Here is a 24,469-nt window from a genome sequence, read left to right as displayed (position 1 = left end):
GGCTTCATGCATTCTGTTAATTCCAAATGCAAGGCTTCATATGAGAAAGCTTCAATGGTACCTGAAAAGTGTATGGTCTCAGCATTACCAAGATCTGGACACTTTGATTCCTCTGATCCCCTGCCTCCAGAAGGAGTTCCTTTGGTGGTCCAGGGTGTGCGCTTTAAACGAAGGGAAGCCTTTTCGTCTACCTCAACCTTCTCAAATCATAACCACGGACGCCTCGGATTATGCTTGGGGAGCACATTTTCTAAACAATTGCCAGCAGGGGAGCTGGACAAAGAATCACCTTCACTGGCACATCAATCTGAAGGAAATGTTGGCAGTTCAAAATGCTCTTCTAGCCTTCAAGAACCTTTTGCAACCAGGGCCTCTTCTAATTCGTACAGACAACACCACAGTCATGTGGTACATAAACAAGCAGGGGGGCTCTCATTCATACCCCCTTTGCAGACTAGCTATGGCTTTATGGGACATAGCTCTGAGTCTGAATCTGCATCTTCAGGCTCAATTCATTCCAGGAAAGCAGAATCTCTTAGCAGACAGCCTAAGCAGAAGCATTTTGGATCATCACGAATGGATGCTAGACACCAACTTATTCAACAGGATAACTGCAGTTTGGGGGTGTCCCCAGATAGATCTGTTTGCATCCCATCTCAACCATCAGCTGCCTCTCTTTTGCACCAGGTCCTTCCACAAAACAGCTTGGAAAGTGGATGCCCTGTCATTCAGTTGGAGGAACCTTTCGGGATATGCCTTCCCTCCTCTTCCCCGAATATTACTGAAGGTAAAACAAGACAAGCCCAAGTTCATCATCTTGATTGCTCCAAATTGGCCTCGACAGTTTTGGTATCCAACCTTACAACATCTCTGCTTGGAACCTCCTTGGATCCTTCCTCTGTACACTTCTCTTCTGTCCAAGCATCAGGGTCAGATGCTACACCCTCATCTCAAGACCCTTTGCCTGGCAGCTTGGCTCTTCAAGGAACTTTGATTTCTTCTAAGCTCCCCAAACAAGTTTTGGATGTTCTTCTAGAAGCTAGACGGCCTAGCACTAGGAAATCTTATGCCTCTAAATGGAAAAGGTTTTGTATTTGGATGCAGGACCGTGGCTCTAACCCTTTTGTGCCTGATCTCTCGTCTTTTTTGCTTTACCTTTCAGACCATTTGTCTAAAGGCCTTTCCTTTTCTTCCATTAAGATTCATGCTTCTGCTATATCTGCTCATTTTAATACTGACCCTCCTGTTTTTTCTCATCCATTGGTGAGACAATTCTTGAGAGGAGCTAAGAATTTGAGGCCTCCTAGGACCCCTCCTGTCCCTGCCTGGGATCTTAACTATGTTTTGGAAAAACTCACTTTGCCTCCTTTTGAGCCTGCTGCGGCTTCTGATATTAATTTTTTATCCTGGAAGACAGTTCTTTTGTTAGCATTGACTTCTGCCAGAAGGGTTTCAGAGTTGCAAGCTCTTATGGCTGTGGAGCCATACCTAATTTTCCATCTTGACAGGGTATCCTTGAGGACCAATCCTACTTTCATGCCTAAGGTGATTTCGAAAGTTGCTTTAAATCAGACTATTCACCTTCCTACCTTCTTTCCTAATCCTCAAAATAAAGGGGAAATGATTTTGCATTCATTGGACGTACACAGACAGTTACGTTTTTACTTGGACAAGACTAAAGAATTCAGAAAATCTAACCAATTGTTTGTTTCTTTTGCCTCCAGTTCTCTTGGAAAGGCTATTTCCAAACAAACTATTTCCAAATGGATTGCCTATGGAATAAGATTTTGCTACACTCATCTTGGGAAACAGTTTCCAGGTACTGTGAGAAGTCATTCTACTAGAGCTGCTGCCACTTCTACTGCTTTTCTCAGAGGAGTCCCTACCAAGGATATCTTGGAAGCTGCCACTTGGAGTTCTGTGCATACCTTTTCCAAGCACTACAATCTCCCTTTGTACTCTAAGACTAGGGCAGGTTTTGCCTCTGCTGTTTTGCAGGGCCTTCTTGCTGCCCCTTCTTCTATTTAAGCCTCCTCCCTTTCTTCTCTGCTTTGGGATTCCACCCTACAGTTATGACTGCAACAGTGAAACACGAAGAACATAGTACAGTTGTGTACACCTACCATAAATGTAGATGTTCGAGTGTCTTCACTGTTGCAGTCGGTGTTTCCCTCCCTCCTATCCCCTCTTTTTTCACTTTATGGTGTGTTTGTGTTTCCTTGTGGGACTCATTTTTTGTTTATTGGGGATTTCTGACATCTGGGGCAAGAAAGGCTGGAGAAGATGGCGTCGGCTGAGGGCTATGTACCAGAGCGTACTGACGTCAGGGTACTAGCTTGTACAGCCGACGCCGGACCCAGACTTTCTGATTCTGGCCGACCTCGGGCTGCCTGCCGGCAGGATCACCCTACAGTTATGACTGCAACAGTGAAGACACTCGAACATCTACATTTATGGTAGGTGTACACAACTGTACTTTCCTCAAGTGGAGTCAAACTTAGGAGACTGGGAAGGGAAGCTGACAGTCTGTGACAGGAAATGCAGGATGGCCAAGCAGGGTGCTGCCTACATTGAACAAACCTGACAGGCGTCAGCAACACAAGTGGACAATAGAGAAGTTTTAGACATGATTAACAAGTTGCTGGGACAACTAAAAGAAAGCAGGAGAGGTGAGTAGGGTCCATTCTAAGAAACCAACAGTTCAGGCCAGCAGTCAGTGTGGAGCGAGACAATTGCTAATCAGCAGTCATTTTGTAGTATAACAACTTTTAATTAATGGTTAAGATTTCATCTATTTAACAGGATGAAGAAAGATAGAGTGGAATAATGGAGAGAGCTCAATTGCTAGCATAAAGCAAAAGATGCAGATTAACATTTTTTGCATTTTTTAACCTCGTTGCTTGCTATCCATCACCTCCCCCTCAGACTATTAACCCATTTGTTTCTTTCAACAGCCAAGAGCTGACTGAGAGGAGTCATAATTAATATGAAGAAAATCAAGCTGCAGATAATCCAAAAAATCACACAAAAATGTTGAGAACAAGACTTTATAAAACGCAAAGCTTTCGGGAATAACCCTTTCTCAATACTGAATACAAACATACACTAAGCAACTGCTTTTATACAAGCCAAAAAGTCATGTGACTGCAGCCAAAGTCATATGACATATTTAAAATACATTTCAGAAAAATATATTTGAAAAAAACTTTAAAAAAACTATTAAAAGTGTATATACATATATACACATACAAGTATGCATATAATACATTTTACTTTCTCAAATATATGAATATAAAGATACATAAAAGTACATATAAATATAAAATACTCATTTCATATTGCGTTGTAATCAAACAAGGATAGGTTTAATGCTGACAGTACTATTAATGCCAGGGGGACTATCAGCTCCTAGGCGTACTATCCATTGATATTCTTTAGTTTCAAGTAAATTATTAATATCACCACATCTATTCGAAGGAACAACCAAATCTATAACCCTAAATCTAAATGTGTGTAGATCACCATAAGTCTCAATATGTTTAAATAAAGCATTCTGAGCACACTGCCTCCTGATTTCTGACTTGTGCTCAATGATCCTGTCCTTAAGTCTACGTGTAGTCTTACCAACGTAGTATGCAGGGCATGCAATACATGATGTCATGTATACCACGTTGGTAGAAGTACACGTGGCTTTTATATGAAAATTATATGTATAATGTGTTTTCATATGCACATATTTAGTAGATTCCAAAACATTGACCAAGTCAGAACAACAGGAGCAGTGATGGCATGGATAAGTACTAAAATAGGATACAGAACATATAGGTCTGTCAAAAACCAATTTGGAAGGAGAATAGAAGTCCTTGTAACATAACATGCTTTTTAGGCTTCTCATATTCCTAAAACTAAAGAATGGTTTATCACCTAGTAATTTCATAAGTTCAGGCGATGCCATCAGAATAGGCCAATACTTATAGATTGTGCGCTTAACAAGAGTAACCTTACTAGCAAAACTGGTTACATATCTGAATCTTTGTACACCAGGATTAATGGTTAAGCCTACTGTAATATCATGATTTACAAGATATGGATTCCTAAAATATGGAACATGTAATGTGTCTCTATTAATAGAAATATAATTTTTTAATTAATTCAAAACAGTCATTTCATAGCCACAATCAAGAAAATCTTTAAATGTGTCATTTAACTGTTCACAAAAAATATTATCATCCGTATTAAGTCTGCTCACTCTAATGAATTGAGACTTAACCACACCTCGAAAAACATGAGGGGCATGCATGCTGTCCGCATGTACATATCTACCTACATATGTCTCTTTCTTGAAAACAGATGTATGTAAAATTCCATTTTCAGAAAAGATACTGACATCAAGAAAAGAAGCCTCTTTACTAGTAATAGTTGATTTAAATTTTAAAAAGACTGTAGTATTATTCAAGTATGTAAGATATTGTTCTAAACTATCCCTAGAGCCATTCCAAATCAAAAAACAGTCATCAACAAAATGCTGATAAAACACAATACGTGCATCTAAAAAGTTATTGCCATCATGCATATTATCCAATTCCCACTGATATAGTACAAGATTTGCATATGTATTGGCCACGGGGGTGCCCATGGCAACCCCGTTGACCTGCAAATATGGTTGTTGATTAAAAATAAATACATTATGACTAAGTACTAAATCCAATAGTTGACATATATTTTGAATGGAGTCACATGTTAAAGATTTATCTACAGTCAAAAACTTTCTTATAGACTCTACACCATATAAGTTAGGGATAACCGTGAACAGTGAAACAATATCTAAAGTAACAAATAGAAAATCATCTAAATTCCGTGGTTCACTATAGTACCATTTTGATAATTTAAAAAGAAAATCACCAGTATCCTTAATAACAAAATTACATTTTTCCAAAAAAGGAAATAATTGCTTCTGGAGGTACACCGAAACAGGTTCGGTGACCCATCCATTACCAGAGACGATAGGCCTCATAGGAGGATCTAACAAGCATTTATGTATTTTTGGAAGTCCATATAACTGAGGTGTAATAGGACATGGTACAGAGAAAAAAATGAAACCGTTCTAAACTAATATTATTATTAAACTGCATATCATATATGGATACATTAACATCAGTAATATGTTTCTTAACTTCTAGCAAACTAATTTTTTTAAAAGACAGTTGGTCTACCAATAACTTCTCCATTGATAAATTATAGCAAATCCTATCCATAATCACGCTACCACCTTTATCAGCCTGTTTAATGATGATATCATCATTTTTTCTTAAATTCTGCAGTGCAAGATGTTGTTCATAAGTTATATTATAAGTAAACATCCTATCATGAATATTGAATTGTTGCCTAAAATCAGCTTCACATACATTAGAAAAGGCAGTAGTAATCGGTACATTTACAGGTATAAAAGTGCTACGTTTCCTAAGAATACTGCTAGAATCAGTATTAACATTAAACAAGAGTTTCAAATTTAAGTTTCTCACGAACATTTTTAAATCAGTGATGATGCCAACCAAGTCTAAATTAACCATAGGTATAAAGCTTAACCCCTTTGAAAGAAGGGACACATGAGAATCACTCAAAACAAAAGAGGAGAGGTTTAAAACACCTCTTACTGTTTGCGGGCATTCTTGCCTTGCCTCAATGGGCTGTCGTACTTGCGCTTCGTTGACGGGGTTTCTTGTTTCGAAAACGAGGGTTCCCTTTTTTTTTAGAGTCCTGCACACGTTCCGGTTTCTCTAGTTGAAACCGTTTCTCTATGAAGTTTAAAGTAGACTGATGAGTTTTTTTGGTTACTTGCTGCGCATCTATCACCGAACTCAAGGCAGTAGCTGATGTATCCATAGCGGGCGCCATTACAGCGTCAGTATTGACGTTAGTAGAGGAGGCGGTAACTGTAGCTTCAATGGAGTTTAAAGTGGCAGTATCCTTTACCATAGAATTGGCGCCAATAGTCAAATTTGAATTAGAACACTGAAAAACATCCAGCGCTCTAATAGAAGTGGTGGAAAAAGCTTTTCTATTATTATTATTGCCAGGTATTTCTGATGTTAGTTCTCTTGGGTCATTCCTTGGCCAAGAGAAGATGTGACCCAACCGGAAGTCATTGATATCTCGAGAAAGTTTTCTTTTTTTAAATAACTCGAGTTTGTCATCTAGTTCACGGAATTTACTAAATAAAGAGTTATATTTTGAAGACATTTCTGAAAAACAAGTGAGAGATTTCAGCTCTTCATCTAGTTTAGTAATTTCAGTCTTCAGTTCTTGTTCAACAGACATAAAGTATTCATTCATTAGTGACATGTAATCTAAACTAAGCTTCAGGTTCATTTGCTGCCATCTTTTGAGTAACTCGGGATATACATTCCCATAAGATGGCATTTTCAGTATTCTTAGTCCCCGAGGGACTATCCCCATTTTAAGATATGCAGAGAAACTGAACCTCTGCCACTGGAAACGTTTATATGAACCCACTTTACGTTCAAATAATACAATCTTATAATTAAAAGTATCAATGTCACCTTTAGAGAAATTGTCCAAATTGACCTGCGTTCCATTCTCAGGAGCCATAACAGGAACAAAATCCAGCAAAGGATTCACCTCTTGCATGAACAGAGACTGTAGTGATTCCATATTTTCAATGTTAAGTAACAGGCTGCAAAAAAGGCTACCAAATGTAGTTACTCAACAAACCAGCAGAATAGTAAATATGGAGAAAATCAAGCTGCAGATAATCCAAAAAAATCACACAAAAATGTTGAGAACAAGACTTTATAAAACGCAAAGCTTTTGGGAATAACCCTTTCTCAATACTGAATACAAACATACACTAAGCAACTGCTTTTATACAAGCCAAAAAGTCATGTGACTGCAGCCAAAGTCACATGACATATTTAAAATAAATTTCAGAAAAATATATTTGAAAAAAACTTTAAAAAAACTATTAAAAGTGTATATACATATATACACATACAAGTATGCATATAATACATTTTACTTTCTCAAATATATGAATATAAAGATACATAAAAGTACATATAAATATAAAATACTCATTTCATATTGCGTTGTAATCCAACAAGGATAGGTTTAATGCTGACAGTACTATTAATGCCAGGGGGACTATCAGCTCCTAGGCGTACTATCCATTGATGTTCTTTAGTTTCAAGTAAATTATTAATATCACCACATCTATTCGAAGGAACAACCAAATCTATAACCCTAAATCTAAATGTGTGTAGATCACCATAAGTCTCAATGTGTTTAAATAAAGCATTCTGAGCACACTGCCTCCTGATTTCTGACTTGTGATCAATGATCCTGTCCTTAAGTCTACGTGTAGTCTTACCAACGTAGTATGCAGGGCATGCAATACATGATGCCATGTATACCACGTTGGTAGAATGTATCTTTATATTCATATATTTGAGAAAGTAAAATGTATTATATGCATACTTGTATGTGTATATATGTATATACACTTTTAATAGTTTTTTTAAAGTTTTTTTCAAATATATTTTTCTGAAATGTATTTTAAATATGTCATATGACTTTGGCTGCAGTCACATGACTTTTTGGCTTGTATAAAACCAGTTGCTTAGTGTATGTTTGTATTCAGTATTGAGAAAGGGTTATTCCCAAAAGCTTTGCGTTTTATAAAGTCTTGTTCTCAACATTTTTGTGTGATTTTTTGGATTATCTGCAGCTTGATTTTCTTCATATTTGCTATTCTGCTGGTTTGTTGAGTAACTACATTTGGTAGCCTTTTTTGCAGCCTGTTACTTAACATTGAAAATATGGAATCACTACAGTCTGTTCATGCAAGAGGTGAATCCTTTGCTGGATTTTGTTCCTGTTATGGCTCCTGAGAATGGAACGCAGGTCAATTTGGACAATTTCTCTAAAGGTGACATTGATACTTTTAATTATAAGATTGTATTATTTGAACGTAAAGTGGGTTCATATAAACGTTTCCAGTGGCAGAGGTTCAGTTTCTCTGCATATCTTAAAATGGGGATAGTCCCTCGGGGACTAAGAATACTGAAAATGCCATCTTATGGGAATGTATATCCCGAGTTACTCAAAAGATGGCAGCAAATGAACCTGAAGCTTAGTTTAGATTACATGTCACTAATGAATGAATACTTTATGTCTGTTGAACAAGAACTGAAGACTGAAATTACTAAACTAGATGAAGAGCTGAAATCTCTCACTTGTTTTTCAGAAATGTCTTCAAAATATAACTCTTTATTTAGTAAATTCCGTGAACTAGATGACAAACTCGAGTTAGTTAAAAAAAGAAAACTTTCTCGAGATATCAATGACTTCCGGTTGGGTCACATCTTCTCTTGGCCAAGGAATGACCCAAGAGAACTAACATCAGAAATACCTGGCAATAATAATAATAGAAAAGCTTTTTCCACCACTTCTATTAGAGCGCTGGATGTTTTTCAGTGTTCTAATTCAAATTTGACTATTGGCGCCAATTCTATGGTAAAGGATACTGCCACTTTAAACTCCATTGAAGCTACAGTTACCGCCTCCTCTACTAACGTCAATACTGACGCTGTAATGGCGCCCGCTATGGATACATCAGCTACTGCCTTGAGTTCGGTGATAGATGCGCAGCAAGTAACCAAAAAAACTCATCAGTCTACTTTAAACTTCATAGAGAAACAGTTTCAACTAGAGAAACCGGAACGTGTGCAGGACTCTCTAAAAAAAAGGGAACCCTCGTTTTCGAAACAAGAAACCCCGTCAACGAAGCGCAAGTACGACAGCCCATTGAGGCAAGGCAAGAATGCCCGCAAACAATAAGAGGTGTTTTAAACCTCTCCTCTTTTGTTTTGAGTGATTCTCATGTGTCCCTTCTTTCAAAGGGGTTAAGCTTTATACCTATGGTTAATTTAGACTTGGTTGGCATCATCACTGATTTAAAAATGTTCGTGAGAAACTTAAATTTGAAACTCTTGTTTAATGTTAATACTGATTCTAGCAGTATTCTTAGGAAATGTAGCACTTTTATACCTGTAAATGTACCGATTACTACTGCCTTTTCTAATGTATGTGAAGCTGATTTTAGGCAACAATTCAATATTCATGATAGGATGTTTACTTATAATATAACTTATGAACAACATCTTGCACTGCAGAATTTAAGAAAAAATGATGATATCATCATTAAACAGGCTGATAAAGGTGGTAGCATTGTGATTATGGATAGGATCTGCTATAATTTATCAATGGAGAAGTTATTGGTAGACCAACTGTCTTTTAAAAAAATTAGTTTGCTAGAAGTTAAGAAACATATTACTGATGTTAATTTATCCATATATGATATGCAGTTTAATAATAATATTAGTTTAGAACTGTTTCATTTTTTCTCTGTACCATGTCCTATTACACCTCAGTTATATGGACTTCCAAAAATACATAAATGCTTGTTAGATCCTCCTATGAGGCCTATCGTCTCTGGTAATGGATGGGTCACCGAACCTGTTTCAGTGTACCTCCAGAAGCAATTATTTCCTTTTTTGGAAAAATGTAATTTTGTTATTAAGGATACTGGTGATTTTCTTTTTAAATTATCAAAATGGTACTATAGTGAACCACGGAATTTAGATGATTTTCTATTTGTTACTTTAGATATTGTTTTACTGTTCACGGTTATCCCTAACTTATATGGTGTAGAGTCTATAAGAAAGTTTTTGACTGTAGATAAATCTTTAACATGTGACTCCATTCAAAATATATGTCAACTATTGGATTTAGTACTTAGTCATAATGTATTTATTTTTAATCAACAACCATATTTAGAGGTCAACGGGTTGCCATGGGCACCCCCGTACAATACATATGCAAATCTTGTACTATATCAGTGGGAATTGGATAATATGCATGATGGCAATAACTTTTTAGATGCACGTATTGTGTTTTATCAGCGTTTTGTTGATGACTGTTTTTTGATTTGGAATGGCTCTAGGGATAGTTTAGAACAATATCTTACATACTTGAATAATACTACAGTCTTTTTAAAATTTAAATCAACTGTTACTAGTAAAGAGGCTTCTTTTCTTGATGTCAGTATCTTTTCTGAAAATGGAATTTTACATACATCTGTTTTCAAGAAAGAGACATATGTAGGTAGATATGTACATGCGGACAGCATGCATGCCCCTCATGTTTTTCGAGGTGTGGTTAAGTCTCAATTCATTAGAGTGAGCAGACTTAATACGGATGATAATATTTTTTGTGAACAGTTAAATGACACATTTAAAGATTTTCTTGATTGTGGCTATGAAATGACTGTTTTGAATGAATTAAATAATTATGTTTCTGTTAATAGAGACACATTATATGTTCCATATTTTAGGAATCCATATCCTGTAAATCATGATATTACAGTAGGCTTAACCATTAATCCTGGTGTACAAAGATTCAGATATGTAACCAGTTTTGCTAGTAAGGTTACTCTTGTTAAGCGCACAATCTATAAGTATTGGCCTATTCTGATGGCATCGCCTGAACTTATGAAATTACTAGGTGATAAACCATTCTTTAGTTTTAGGAATATGAGAAGCCTAAAAAGCATGTTATGTTACAAGGACTTCTATTCTCCTTCCAAATTGGTTTTTGATAGACCTATATGTTCTGTATCCTATTTTGGTACTTATCCATGCCATCACTGCTCCTGTTGTTCTGACTTGGTCAATGTTTTGGAATCTACTAAATATGTGCATATGAAAACACATTATACATATAATTTTCATATAAAAGCCACGTGTACTTCTACCAACGTGGTATACATGGCATCATGTATTGCATGCCCTGCATACTACGTTGATAAGACTACACGTAGACTTAAGGACAGGATCATTGAGCACAAGTCAGAAATCAGGAGGCAGTGTGCTCAGAATGCTTTATTTAAACACATTGAGACTTATGGTGATCTACACACATTTAGATTTAGGGTTATAGATTTGGTTGTTCCTTCGAATAGATGTGGTGATATTAATAATTTACTTGAAACTAAAGAGTATCAATGGATAGTACGCCTAGGAGCTGATAGTCCCCCTGGCATTAATAGTACTGTCAGCATTAAACCTATCCTTGTTGGATTACAACGCAATATGAAATGAGTATTTTATATTTATATGTACTTTTATGTATCTTTATATTCATATATTTGAGAAAGTAAAATGTATTATATGCATACTTGTATGTGTATATATGTATATACACTTTTAATAGTTTTTTTAAAGTTTTTTTCAAATATATTTTTCTGAAATGTATTTTAAATATGTCATATGACTTTGGCTGCAGTCACATGACTTTTTGACTTGTATAAAAGCAGTTGCTTAGTGTATGTTTGTATTCAGTATTGAGAAAGGAGTCATAATTAAGGCAGGAGTGGTTCAAAGCTTTTTCTTTTTTTCTACGTTGCCCTAACCATACACACCCAGTGAGCTGTTGCAGAGGGGCTTGCAGTGGGCTGCTCACAGTAGGCATCACCTCTCTTCCGCAAGAGGTGTTTCCTCCAAACAGCTCTGCTCCTTTCCCCATTACATGACTAGTAATCTCTCCAGTGTCCATCATGGAGATAACACACACTGTGTCTATGACTTCACATCAACTCTGCCTCCTGAGGTGAGGTGAGCAAGCCATGCACCTTTGCTCCTTTTCCTCCCTACTGCTCCAGTACTTGGATGCTAATCTAACCTTAGTTACCTGGTTCACAGTCAAGGCTTCATCCCTGCACTAGAGGCCCAGGCTTAAGACAAAGATTGTAGCATGTAGAGCATTGAAGATCTGACCGTTTCTCAAGTGATGCAGAAATGTTAGGAGAAAGAAGCCTCCAAAAAGCACACTTTAACCAGGTGGCCACAGCAAGGTTGATACAAGAAGGTAACAAGTGGTTACAGCATGGGGACTATGACAGAATGAGGTAGCCTTACTCCGAAAGAGCCAAAATGACCCTGATTGTAGGTGGACCTATTGTGGTCTATTGGATCAAATCAGGGGAAAGGGCATTCAGAAATAACTGTGGACTCCCAAGAAGATTACCTTAATTTACAGGAAAGAAAGTTCAAAGGGTGTGAATAAGCAGGGAACAGGAATGGCAGCCAGGGAAAACTTGGGTGGGAGACAGTTGATTGTTTACATATAATGTTAGGCAAATTTTCTATTCTCTTTACCTTAAGTTTTATCATTTCTGCATAGCATATGATAAATAAAGCCAGCCAGTCAAGACGTACTTTAAGCTCAGGGCCTGCCCAAACAGGGGAGCACTGCCTTTCAGGGGCAAAGAAACAGTCTCCTCTTTCCTGCCAACAGTAATAAGAAGGGGCAGGTTAAATGAGTGGCTAGATATGTTCCACGATGAGAAAGCAACAATATTCTTGGAAGAGTAAAAACCTAGTTTTTAGAAGAACAGACTCGGGATTTTAGAGTCTCAGTTAAAGGTCCAAAAAATCTGAAATCAACAAGAGAAAGACCCGATCTTCATTTGTAGACCTAGTAGTCGGGGATTTGGAGACATATTTAGACAGAAACCTGGGTTTCTTCCATCATGTGTCTAAGGTACTAATGCTTGGATTCTCAACTTATAAGCAAGAGTATGGCATGTAGGTCAAGGAAGTCCGCATTCCACTATACTCAGCCCTCATCAGACCCATCATTGAGTATACTGCCCCCTTCAGTATGTACCTGACCAAGCACATGCTATAACTGGAATGGATAATCTATGGCATTAACATAACATGTCTTGTACTCTATCTCCTACAGACTGTTGAGGGATGATCTTTGTCTCGCATCTGGCATATAAGGCATCCCAAGGTGTTGCTCTAATAAACCTCTTGCATATCTGTAAAACAAATAGCAACAAAACTACCCAATCCAGAGATTTAAATCTTGCTTGCAACATAAACAGGATATACTGGAGGGATAGGTATGTGTCCCAGAGACTATCCCTTCTGTGGGACAGGCTTCCATTCCATTTGAAGTAGAGTTCTTCCCTAATACAATTCAAGAATAGCTTGGACATGTGGACTGGAAATCAGAAATTCACCCTATGTCTTTAATGTATAAAGGCAACCTGTAAATATTTGACCACACGTGCCTAGGTTGCACACACTACTAAAAATAACCTCTAGTGCACCAAACTTGCTGGAAACATTTGAGCTCCATGGCTAGGCTTAAAAAGGCCCTTGAGGTCATTACCTACCATATACCTATGAACCTATGAGAACAGTGAGGCAGTCAGAATCATGTGACAAACTACCAAGAAAAGATTTCAGGGTATTACCTAACGGCCATCGTACCTAAGATACTGGTAGGTAAGTTTAAGCATATCCATCCTGGCAGGTAAGTCAATAAATGATTACATTGATGAGAATGATGCATCATTGTTTCACCGAACTTTTGATGAGGCAGTGGAAAAGGTGCATTGGATAAATAGGAGGGACATTCTTGGCTAGGGCACCTATGGAATCAATCTTTAAGCTATTACACATCCTTAAGGACAATCAGAGAAGGTTAAGTATAGAATTCAAGTACTGCTTCTACATGGACAGATGCACACACATTGATTGTTCCATAATCTGCATAATTTGTGATGTTTAATACATTTTTGCTTTGGACAGCAGTTCGGGTATTTGGGGTTGATAGCATGGTTCACTGGTTAGATGATTATTTTTTCATGCAACAGGTGAATTTAAAATAATACCATTGATCAGTAGAAATGTTTGAGGCTGTGTGGTAAGTTAGGAGTTCTCTTGATGACAGAGAAAACAGAGGGCCTATCCACTGGGATCTAATTCCTGGATGCTGAACTTGATAGCACAGCAGGACTATGCTGCATGACAAAAATGAGAAACTGCAGAATATTGAGTGAAATAATGACAGGACTGACAGGTGTACTAAATTTTGCCTGCAAAATTATCCTAGTGAGCAGATCATTTGAATGGAGGTTAACAGCAAAAGAGATGGGCTGTACTAAGCCGTACCACAGATTTATTGTTACAAAGAATAATAGGAGGGGCTAAGAGGTATGGCTCACATTTTTACAGGAATTCACCAAGGTGATGATGTGAGAGAGGGCTGTCCCAGATGAAGTTGCAGAGTTTTGCATAGATGTAGCAGGAAACATAGGCTCTGGGGGTGTCTTACAAGGAGGTGGTAGTTCCTGTAGTGCATGGCATGTAGAAATGAGCCATGCATACTGAGTAGCAATCACAGTGTACTATGGGAAGGACTTATGAGGGACTGTATTGCAAGATTCTGGTCAGATAATGCAGGAGTAGTTGGCACAGTAAACTGCCAGATGGAGGAAAAGGGATAGTTAGGCACTTTATTCTGCATTGATTAGCATTGACTGTAAGTCAGAGCCCAGAATGTATATGGTATGGTAGCTCATTGGTTGTCTGACTTTCTTATTCACATTTTACCCATTTTTGATGTTTGACACCAGAAGCACTACCACTACCATCACATCTTGTGTATGGGAGTTAATGACAGAGAAGAATAGCAGCTAATGGTTAAGCCTGAGTATACACATAAGGGCAGTAAATAAAATATGGTGCAAGATTTTTTAAGACCAGACGGTCATAGAGGTGGCTGGTATTATAGTATATACAAGCTGAACAGATTAGGTATATGTGATCACAATGATATGTGCAGGCTGGAGCCAGAGGAAGCTAATGAGTCCCTACCCCTGCAGTAATGTGAAGTATAAACTCCATCATGTGACCAGGGAGTTGGTACATATAAGTCACAGGGTGTGGGGCTTGCCTCCCTGCAAAAAAGCTTATTTTATGAACAATAGGGTTGGGAGGGCTATCAGTCATTCCAAGTAAGGAGAATGCTAAAGGATAGGTAAGACAGCGCCCTCACAGTCTATACAAAAGATGACCAGGTGGTCCAAAAATAGTCCTGACTTTATAGAAGACATTTCTGGCAGTTTACCTAGATGTTTTTGAGATGATACTTTTTTTTCTTTCTGTGGTGCATTGAGATGATCAGAATTGCTACAGTCAAGCTGTAATATAGGGCATATTATAGGTTTACAGCCAGTCAGTGATAGAATATTGTAGAAAGGGGTGTGCAGATGGATTGGCAGGTTCCAGATAGTATAGGAAGCCCAAGACCAATGGGTATGGCCAAGGCCACTGATAAGCCTGCACTGGGATGTAACAGGCTGGCTAAACCAGTATCATTCAGCAAGGACTCATTTTTTTCCTGCTACCACCATAGGTTTCCCTTATGCAATATCATGACAGGTCAGTGTTACGGAAAGCAATGGAAGTTAGTTGGCTAGATACAAGGAAATGTATACCACTTTCCATACAAGTAAGGGTGGCCTGACATGCACAGTGAGCAGAGGCATTACAAGAAGTGTTTGAAAGGAAGTCATGCATATGAAGGTAGCTTATAATGCCATTTGGTTTATTTTTTCTCCATTACAGCCCAAGGGCCAGCAACACCAAAGACTGTATGGGTGATTGGCTACTTCTGTGTAGAAGCTGCATCAATGGCTACAGTTGTTTTAGCTTAGGAGTGAGTTTAATCAATGTAACAGGTATTGGGATAAGATGGGTATTATTCTGATTCACTTGGGGGTAACAGTCTGTCCCATACCGATAAAATATTTTTAAAGTTAATAGATCCAGCAACAGAGATCAAGCACAATTACTCTGATCTGAGGTGGTTTTAAAGGCTTACATGGCACAAAGCCTTTTCCATCTGAGCAGTAGAGTGAAAGCGGGTATAGATAAACTGATGGTGACAATACGAAGTATTTTCAAAACAGAAGGATCAAGACCAGGCAACCAGAAATGCACCAGGAGGCTGGGGTTCACCTATCCAAAACGGGGATGCTTTCCTGTTATGCAGACTTGAGGGCAGTGCTTGAAGGGATGTAAAGAAGATGTTTTTGACTGAAGGAGGGAGAAAACTCTCCTCTTTGATGGAAGGTGGGATTGATAACTGTGATTAAAGGTAAGCAGGACAGGAGGATTCAGGACTTGTCCAAGTACAAAGCTGATAGCTCAAGAGGAGGATTTTAGGGACTCATTAACCCAATCTCCCTTGGCAGATTAAGAAGCTATGCAGGTGTACAAAGGCACTTTCAGTCAGTGCTGATAACCACAAATTAATTTTACTAAAAGCGACTTTCTCTGTCCTGTGACCAAGGAGTTGTTGCACGTAAATCCTAAGGAGTGGGGCTTGCGTTTCTGCAAAAAAAAAAAAAAAGCTTATTTTATGAACTACTAAAACTGACTTTCAATGTTTCTTAGTTATTTTTTGTCAGAGAAATGTAATTTGATGAATCATCATGAATCCATATAAGTTTAAGAGTATGAGTGTGTCACCCACATGAGGAGTGCATGGGGACTTGTACTCAGATCCACTGAAAAGTGAGTGTGTCACCCACATGAGGAGTGCATGGGGACTTGTACTCGGATCCACTGAAAAGTAGCTTTTAGTTATTTAATTTAGAAAAATTGTCATTTCCTGTAATTTTCTTTGGCAGCCTGACATGGATCTATTAGATCATATGATGTTTTACAGAGTGAAGTGGTAAACTGCTAACAAACCATTTTATGAACTTTTGGTTGTTTATGGCTGGATATTGCCTGTTAGATTAGTTTTGTAGTGGTTATAGAATTGTTAAATATTAACAAGGTCTCAATGAAAATCCTGCCTTGTGCACATCTAAGAATTCAGTTTGTGTAAAAGTTACTAAGCAAATCAATTGCTGCAGCTTCTTACTTAGGCATCTGTCTTTTTTTTGCAATAAACATAACTATGAGAATCAATATGTTTGTCACTGTGAATATTACAACTGACAAAAAAATGAAACATTATGTAGGAGTAAGTGATACAGAATACAAGGTATTAGATGTTAATATAATTTCGTGGTGTGCTGCTTCTGATAATCAAGGGTCAGTGAGGGAAGAATGCACCCTGTCTCAGACATGAAATGAGAGCAGTAAAGGAGCTCAGCATTGTGTTATAATACTGGAACTGAAGTCAGAAGGTACTCAGAAAGAATTCCTTTGTTGTGTTGTATTAATTGATGTGCAGGAGTGTCCCACTGAAGAATGTGTTCATGTATCCTTCCGAGTTGCATCCTACCTCTGAGCTCATGAATCTCATAAAGGGTCATTTCTGAAAAGAACAGCTGCAGTCGATACCATTTAGTGCATCCTTCAGGGTATTCCAGCAGAGGAGTTGTTCTCAGTGCAGTCTGGCACCCTGTGAAGAGCCTTGGGGGCACCTCAAACCATACATTGTATGTGACGTGAAACCCCTAAAACCCCAAATGATGCTGATCTACTTTGCCCATCCTAGTCTAGAAGGTAGAGGGTCTGGGGTAAAAAAATTGTCATCAATTTTGATAGGCTGCTATTCGATAAGTTGTGTTCAATCAGTTGCCTTTTCATAGAGTAAATTTTCAGTTTATAAATATACATCCAGGGATATGTGTGTGTGTGTGTGTGTGTGTGTGTGTGTGTATATGTATATATGTGTATATATATATATATATATATATATATATATATATGTGTGTGTGTATATGTGGTTCTAGTATTTGCTGTCAAATGCATATTTTGCTGACAGATTGAAAGTTGCATTTATCCTCATCAGGAGACATTGAACCTTGGCTCATCTTGTATTCCTGAGGTTTGTGAGCTCTGATTGCAAGTAGAGAAGAAGAGTTTTGCTGGTTAGGATTAAAATAAGCACTAGGTTAGGAAATACATGTTTGTGTTGTTTGTGGATGTTTTGGAGTGTGTGTGTGCACAAGTGTTTTTGAGTTAGGGTTAGTGTAAGGGCTAGGTAAGGTGGTAGTTTTACTTGTGCAATGGTTTGTGTATGTGCACATCTCTGACTATTTTGCATTATGATATTATTAGAGAAAGTATTTTTGGTGAGGTAGTGTGTAGGGTTGAGGTTAGGGACAGCAACAGGGGAGGGTTAGCAAAGCCCCCCTAGGCAATCCTTATTTGTTTGTGCTGAAAAATAACCCTAACCCTGCCAGTGCTCCTCACACAATTCCTTAGCAAAATCCTTTATCTGTATCACTATTGAGACAAATTGTCTGAAGGATTTTGTGGGGTTTTTTCCTTGACAAATTGCCAAATTGTAAATATATATCCCCTGTTTTTGTGGCTGGTTTAGTTTTCATTGTTTTTTTTTTAGTAGTCAGCTCAGTATGCAGAAATCAGTGTAATGTGCATCAATGTATCGGCACATCAGTGAAATGCTGAGATTCATAGGATCATAAGAGGCCCTTACAAGCCTAGCCAAGAGTTATCCCCAAAAAAGAAATCTCAGTCATCGCCTGTCGCTCCTGTCAGTGAGGGACAAAGGATGAACCCCTGGGACAAATTTGTGATTTTCCTATCCACTCATCAAGATTGTGCTTGAAGAGGGTCAGTGAAATACTATGTTTGACATGTATGGGAAGTCTATTCCAGAGATGGGGCAGCCTCTGGGAGACAAAGCGGTCTCTCCAGCAGGTTTTTTTGATGTCACATATTAGATTTAGGCCTATTGAGCGGGTAATGCGTGAGGAGTTGACTTATGGATGTGGAACATCTCTAGTAGGGCAGGGTCTGACATTGCCTTGTAGGCGAGACACAGATCACCTCTGAGCAATCTGTATGATACTGAGTAGAGGGACAGTGATTTGAACTGTCCGCATAGGACAGGTGTTGGAGGCCATGGATTCTCTTTGTGAGGTATTTCTGTTCCTTTCCAGTTGGTGCAGGTGTTTGAAGAGGTACATACCAAATGGGATGTTATACTCAATTATAGGCCTAATGAGGGAGGAGTACAGAGAGGTAATATCCTCCTTTTTTTTTCTGGATGCAATTCCTTTACTTATGAGATGAACCAAGTAAAAGGCTTTTCTGACCACTGCCGCCACATGATGGTTGAATGTGAGATTGTCATAAACCTGAGTAACCAGATCTCTCACCACAGGTTGTGTGCTTGGGGGGGTTGTCTTTGATGTGGTAATCAGCAGGGGCCGTGTATTTGCCAAATGGTATGATGATACTTTTTTTGCATTTAACTTCAGGCCATAACTTTGGCAGCAGTTATTTGTAGCTGTGAGACCCCCTTGCAGTATTTTAACATCATTTGGGAAGTCAGTGACAGCACCCAACTTACAGTCATCCACAAACTTGGTCAGCCACAGGCCCATTGTCTTCACCTGGACCTCTGAGAAGTAAATGACAAAAAGTAGGGGTCCCAGGATAGATCCTTGGGGAACACCACTAGTGACAGATTTGCTGTCAGCAGTAGTGGCACCTATTTTGACCTTGTGGCTGCTATCGGTGAGCCAGTTGGCCACCCATCTGATGAGATGGGGATTAACACCAAGTTGTGTTAACTTTTCTATGATGCCTGAGTGGGGATTGTGTCAAAGGCCTTAGCCAGGTCAAGGTAAGCTGCATGTACTGACTTTCCCTCATCCAGGGCCTTGGTGGCAGTCAGAGGAGTCAACCAGGTTCACTAGGCAAGATCTGCCTCTGACAAATCTGAATTGGGTGGGATCAAGTGCTTGGAAATTGCCTATATCTTTGTTTGAAATCCATAATAATAATATGCTCCATGGCTTTACAGATCAGACTTGTCAAGCTAATGGGGCGATAGTTTCCCAGATGTGCAAGGGGATGACTATGGAAGCTCTCCACTCTGCTGGAATGAGGCCTGTAATTAGGCTGTGGGTGCTCGATGATGAAGCTAGTTCTTGCTGGAGATGGTGCAGAATACAACTTGGGATACTATCAGGTCCCATGGAAGCTGTGTTCTTAGCCTTGGATAGGGCCTTTAACACTTGATCTACAGAGATGTGAGGTATGGGATAAGCATCGGGGATGTCGACTGGGCCTTTCGGGGGAGAAAGGTTCAGTGCAAACTACACCCCCTATCAGCTAGCAGGTTGGTTAAGTCACAGGATCACACTTGCATTATTTCAGTGATAGTGCTGCATTTTATTTATTTGTTTCTTTGAATATTAATTGAATATTATGGTCTCTCTCTCTCTCTCTCTGCAGTTAGTTTGCCAGGGCTAATTCAGCACTAGAAGTGTAAGCCATCTGGTTTCAGTGAGGGTTGTTTCACTTCTTTGAAGCTCTGTGTTTAACTATTAAACTGGGGGGTTTCCTTTACCTTATAGTAGTGGTACAGTCACATTTCTGTTTATTTATTTGTGCTCAATATCTGAGCTGTTTAGCTAGCTATAACCTATATCTATAACTATTCATTTATCTGTCTCTATATCTATGTCTCTGTATGTGTGTATATATATGTATATATATATATATATATATATATATATATATATATATATATATATATATATATATATATATATGGATCCACTTTTTAATTTCGAAAGCACAAAATCTCGACTTTCAAAATACCGATCCCAGAAAGTCGAGATTTTGGAATCTTGAAACTAAAAAGTGGAGCAAAAAAAATAAATAAATAAAACAAGTAAAACAAGATTTTTGCAGGAGGCCAAGCCCCCCCCCTGCATCCCCAACACCCCCTACTTAAATATACCAACTCCAAGATCGCGCTACAGTGAAGAGAATGGTAATGCTCTTGTTCCACTTACCATTCTCTTCACTGTAGCGCAATCTCTGAGATGGTATATATAAGCTGCAGAGGGTATGGGGGGTGCAGGGGGGCTTACCCCCTGCAAAAACATTGTTTTAGTTGCCTTTTTTTTCCCACTTTTTAATTTCGATATTCCAAAATCTTGATGTTTTGAGTTCGGTATTTCAAGACTTGAGATTTTGGGCTTTTGAAATTAAAAAGTGGACCCATATATATATATATATATATATATATATATATATATATATATATATATATATATATATATATATAGTTCTAGGTCATAAGCTCGACAGCCACTCTCACCGACAACAAAAACATCGACACCACATTATCGACAAACCAGAAACACGACAACTCACATGCCCGACAAACAAGTAACCGACGGTCCACAAACACGAAACCCCACACACTGCACACACCACAATAACAACAATCAACTAACAAAACACATCCCCTTATCCAAAAACCACACACAGAACACAAGCACACCAAAATCCTCACAAACCCACACTAAACCTCACACACACAACTACGTCCAACCCTAACCCAAACCCTTACCCTAAGGTCCGTCACTATCACACACTCAGCTAACCCGTGCCCTAACCCTAACTCACTTAACCCACCCCTAACCCAAAAAATACCACTACCGCACACTTACATAACCCGCGCCCTAACCCTAACTCACTTAACCCACCCCTATCCCCACAGACTGTCACTATCCACACTTACCTTAGTCGCACCCTAACGTCCGTCACCACCGCATACTCACACAGCCTTCTTTCCAACTCACTATCCCTGGCGTCGGAGTTTTCATCCGTAGCGTCGGTCTTCCGAGTGTCGATCATCTGGCGCCCGCTCATGCGTTGTCGGTAATCCCAGCTGTCGATCTTCTAACCTACACCCATGTATATATATATATATATATATATATATATATATATATATATATATATACACATACATATATAATTGTGTATGTGTGTATGCATGTGACAGGCTGTCTGGGTGGGGGGTAAAACAAACCTTTATACACACATCAACAGTTAGTGTGTTTTAAATAGCTAAATACTAGACGGTCATTCTGCAGACTATTACATGCCTGGCTAATATCCTAACAGTGCCCAAAGGTGAGAATCAAACCCTTTACCTTGTGTTTGTGAGGTAAACAACTTAACCATTGTAGATTCATAGTTCTGTTGTTCTATTTGTTTGTGGTGTTACAGAAATATAGTGTGACGTGATATTGTTGTTTATTGTAGGCTAAAGAGATTACTGATCTCTACACCATCAGAGTATATGAATACCAGCAGTGCCTACAATGTTCTGCTGAGCTGAAGAATGACAGTTATATGTACAGCCTTCCTGTGTCCATTGTAAACTGCCGAACAGTGGTAAGTGATATAACAATGTGTCAGAGTCGTGAATATGTTGAAATAGCAGTATAGATTGAGAAGTAATATCTGGAACTACGATTTACAGGCATCTGTAGTTACATAGGAGCATTCTTTCTTTTGTTAGGTATAAGATGTCTCTTTGAAAACAAATGCTTTGGGTACTTGGTTCAGTCCTTGGTGAAATTAAGTTATGAAATGTAGATAATAGGTTTCTTATGGAAATGACAGTTTTATAGCAAGGGGGTAATTCTACATTGTAACAGATATGTTTATTTTTTATTTTCCTTCTAGGAAACGTTTTCTTCTCATAATGTAGTCTTAGGGAGCCCTGTCACTAAGTGCAATGCCTCTTTCTAGCTTTATTCTGTGACCGATTGTATGAACTTATAAAGGACCCTGAGATGCTTAACAGAGGATTTATGGGTTCAGTCTTTGTTACTCTGAACGGCTAGATCATCTGTAAATCTGCTCTATTCCATTTATTATCATCTGTTCAGGGGAAATTTGATTGATATATTTGAAGTAATTAACAACTGCTTGTATAAGACTAAACCTAAACTATCACTGTTTGTTAATTATAGAAGGTTTCTTAAATTTAATCTTCAAAGTAGTTCTAAGGTCAAATCATAGTCCTTGCATGCTAATCTAGAAGGATAGGATATGCCTTTCTCATTACAATAATACTGGCTAATACACTAAATGAATTCAAATCAAAACTTGACTACTTAGCTCGTACATATCTGAAACTTGAGGATACAAGCTCTCTGATAACTTCCTTTTTTACTGAAACTCCTTGAGGATACAAGCTCTTTGATAACCTCCTTTTCACTGAAACACATTGGAACATTGTTACTCCACTTCTGTTTATATTCATGATGATGACTACAATAAAATGAAATGGGAGGAAGGTGGTCATGCTGCTGGCTTAGCACAGGCATGGAGGCTGATTGATAGGGAGTGGACTGCCTATACAGCCATAGAACCCATACACTTATTAGTTATAATAGAACCCATACACTTATTAGTCATAACGTGCCAGCACCAAACTCAGAAGCAATGTTTCTGCAGTAACATGAAAATATAAATGGTGGAAACTCTGATAGAAGCTGTTATTGAGCAGAAAGTGAGGACCCCGTAGAAGGAAGGAGAGCATTTCAAATGGTCCTTGACAACCCACAGGGACTAGGATTGTAATGAATGAATGACATTGGTGCTCATTCCACTCTTTAGTTTAGTAGAACTGGCAAGTGATGCCTTTTTGACTTTCATAGTTCTGATAATCAGATACGTCTACCTGAGATGAAGTCAATGGGAGAGTTGCAAAGTTTACCATGCTGTGCAGCAGTTAACAGCAAAAAATATTATGTCTAGTCCTTTGTTTATAAAAGTGTAGTGGAAAATGATCCACCTAAAAAAATCTACATGACAGAAGTTTGCTTTCCAGCTTATCTTAAATACAAAAGAATTTCAAGGGGACTGCATATTTTAAACCAGACTAATTATGGAATGGACAGTAATGACTTCCTAAAAGAATGGCAGATAATTAAAATAAACTCTTAGGATTCATAAAGTTTACCGTGAAGTCTGCATCTTATGTACACCTTGCAGTAACCATTTGGAAATTCAGAGATAATCTTAACACAATGCTCTTTCCGTGCAGCACTGCAGATGAGGCAGTTTGAGGAAAAGGTATATGTTAATTATCCATGTGCTCTATCCTCCTGAACTACCTCCAAGAAGGTATCTCCTTGCCAAATGATTTCTAGAATTACTCAGCCATGTAGATTAGTGTGGCTAGTCTACCACTTCATGGTAGTGAACACGGCCAAACGTTCATGATCAGCCATTGAGGAGGAGGTCAGTACTGGGGAGTTTAGTGGGAAGGGAGGATGGGAGGTGTGTGAGTGAGTGTACGTGAGGATTGCATGATTGTTTGTGAGTGTGATTAGGTGGGTAGTGGACTGTGTGTGTGAGTGATTGTGGGTTGGGGTGAGTGTCATTCCTCCATATACCCCTACACTAATAAGCACAGTCTAAAACATTGGGTTGGGGGACCAATAGCCACCATGGATCACTAATGGAGGGAACACTAATTACTAGGGTTATCCTATATGCACAAATGCCTCAATGGCACTTAATCACTACGGGGATCGGGGGTGGGGAGAACAGTAGCCACCAGGGATACTCACTACGGAGTGCTGTAAAGATATTTCAAATAAAAGGTGCAAGGGAACCACAAGAGGACTATACAAATAAATAAGTAAAATAAAATAATGAAGAGGAGAAAGTGATTTCATCCATGCACCACTAGTACAAAAACCTTCTGCATTAGCCCCACTGTAAGTTGGTGCAGCAGGTGTTTTTTTTAAATGCATTGAGGATCTTGGGCATTATGCAAT

At 38.5% G+C, this 24,469-nt stretch overlaps 1 protein-coding gene across 1 annotated transcript in view; it reads left to right on the top strand.

Annotated features, from left to right (window-relative positions):
• The window catches only part of USP18 (ubiquitin specific peptidase 18), a gene marked incomplete at its 5' end in the record, with an annotated part of 629,755 nt that overhangs the window by 305,672 nt on the left and 299,614 nt on the right, over positions 1–24,469 (top strand). The window contains 1 exon segment of the mRNA XM_044088477.1: positions 21,936–22,067. Coding sequence (XP_043944412.1) covers positions 21,936–22,067 — 132 coding nt within the window.

Source organism: Protopterus annectens, chromosome 11.part0 (assembly GCF_019279795.1).
Source record: "Protopterus annectens isolate FY-2018-M chromosome 11.part0, PAN1.0, whole genome shotgun sequence".
Lineage (NCBI taxonomy): Eukaryota > Metazoa > Chordata > Ceratodontiformes > Protopteridae > Protopterus > Protopterus annectens.
The sequence above is the reverse complement of the archived record's forward strand: the minus strand, read 5'-3'. Positions and strand labels throughout refer to the sequence as shown.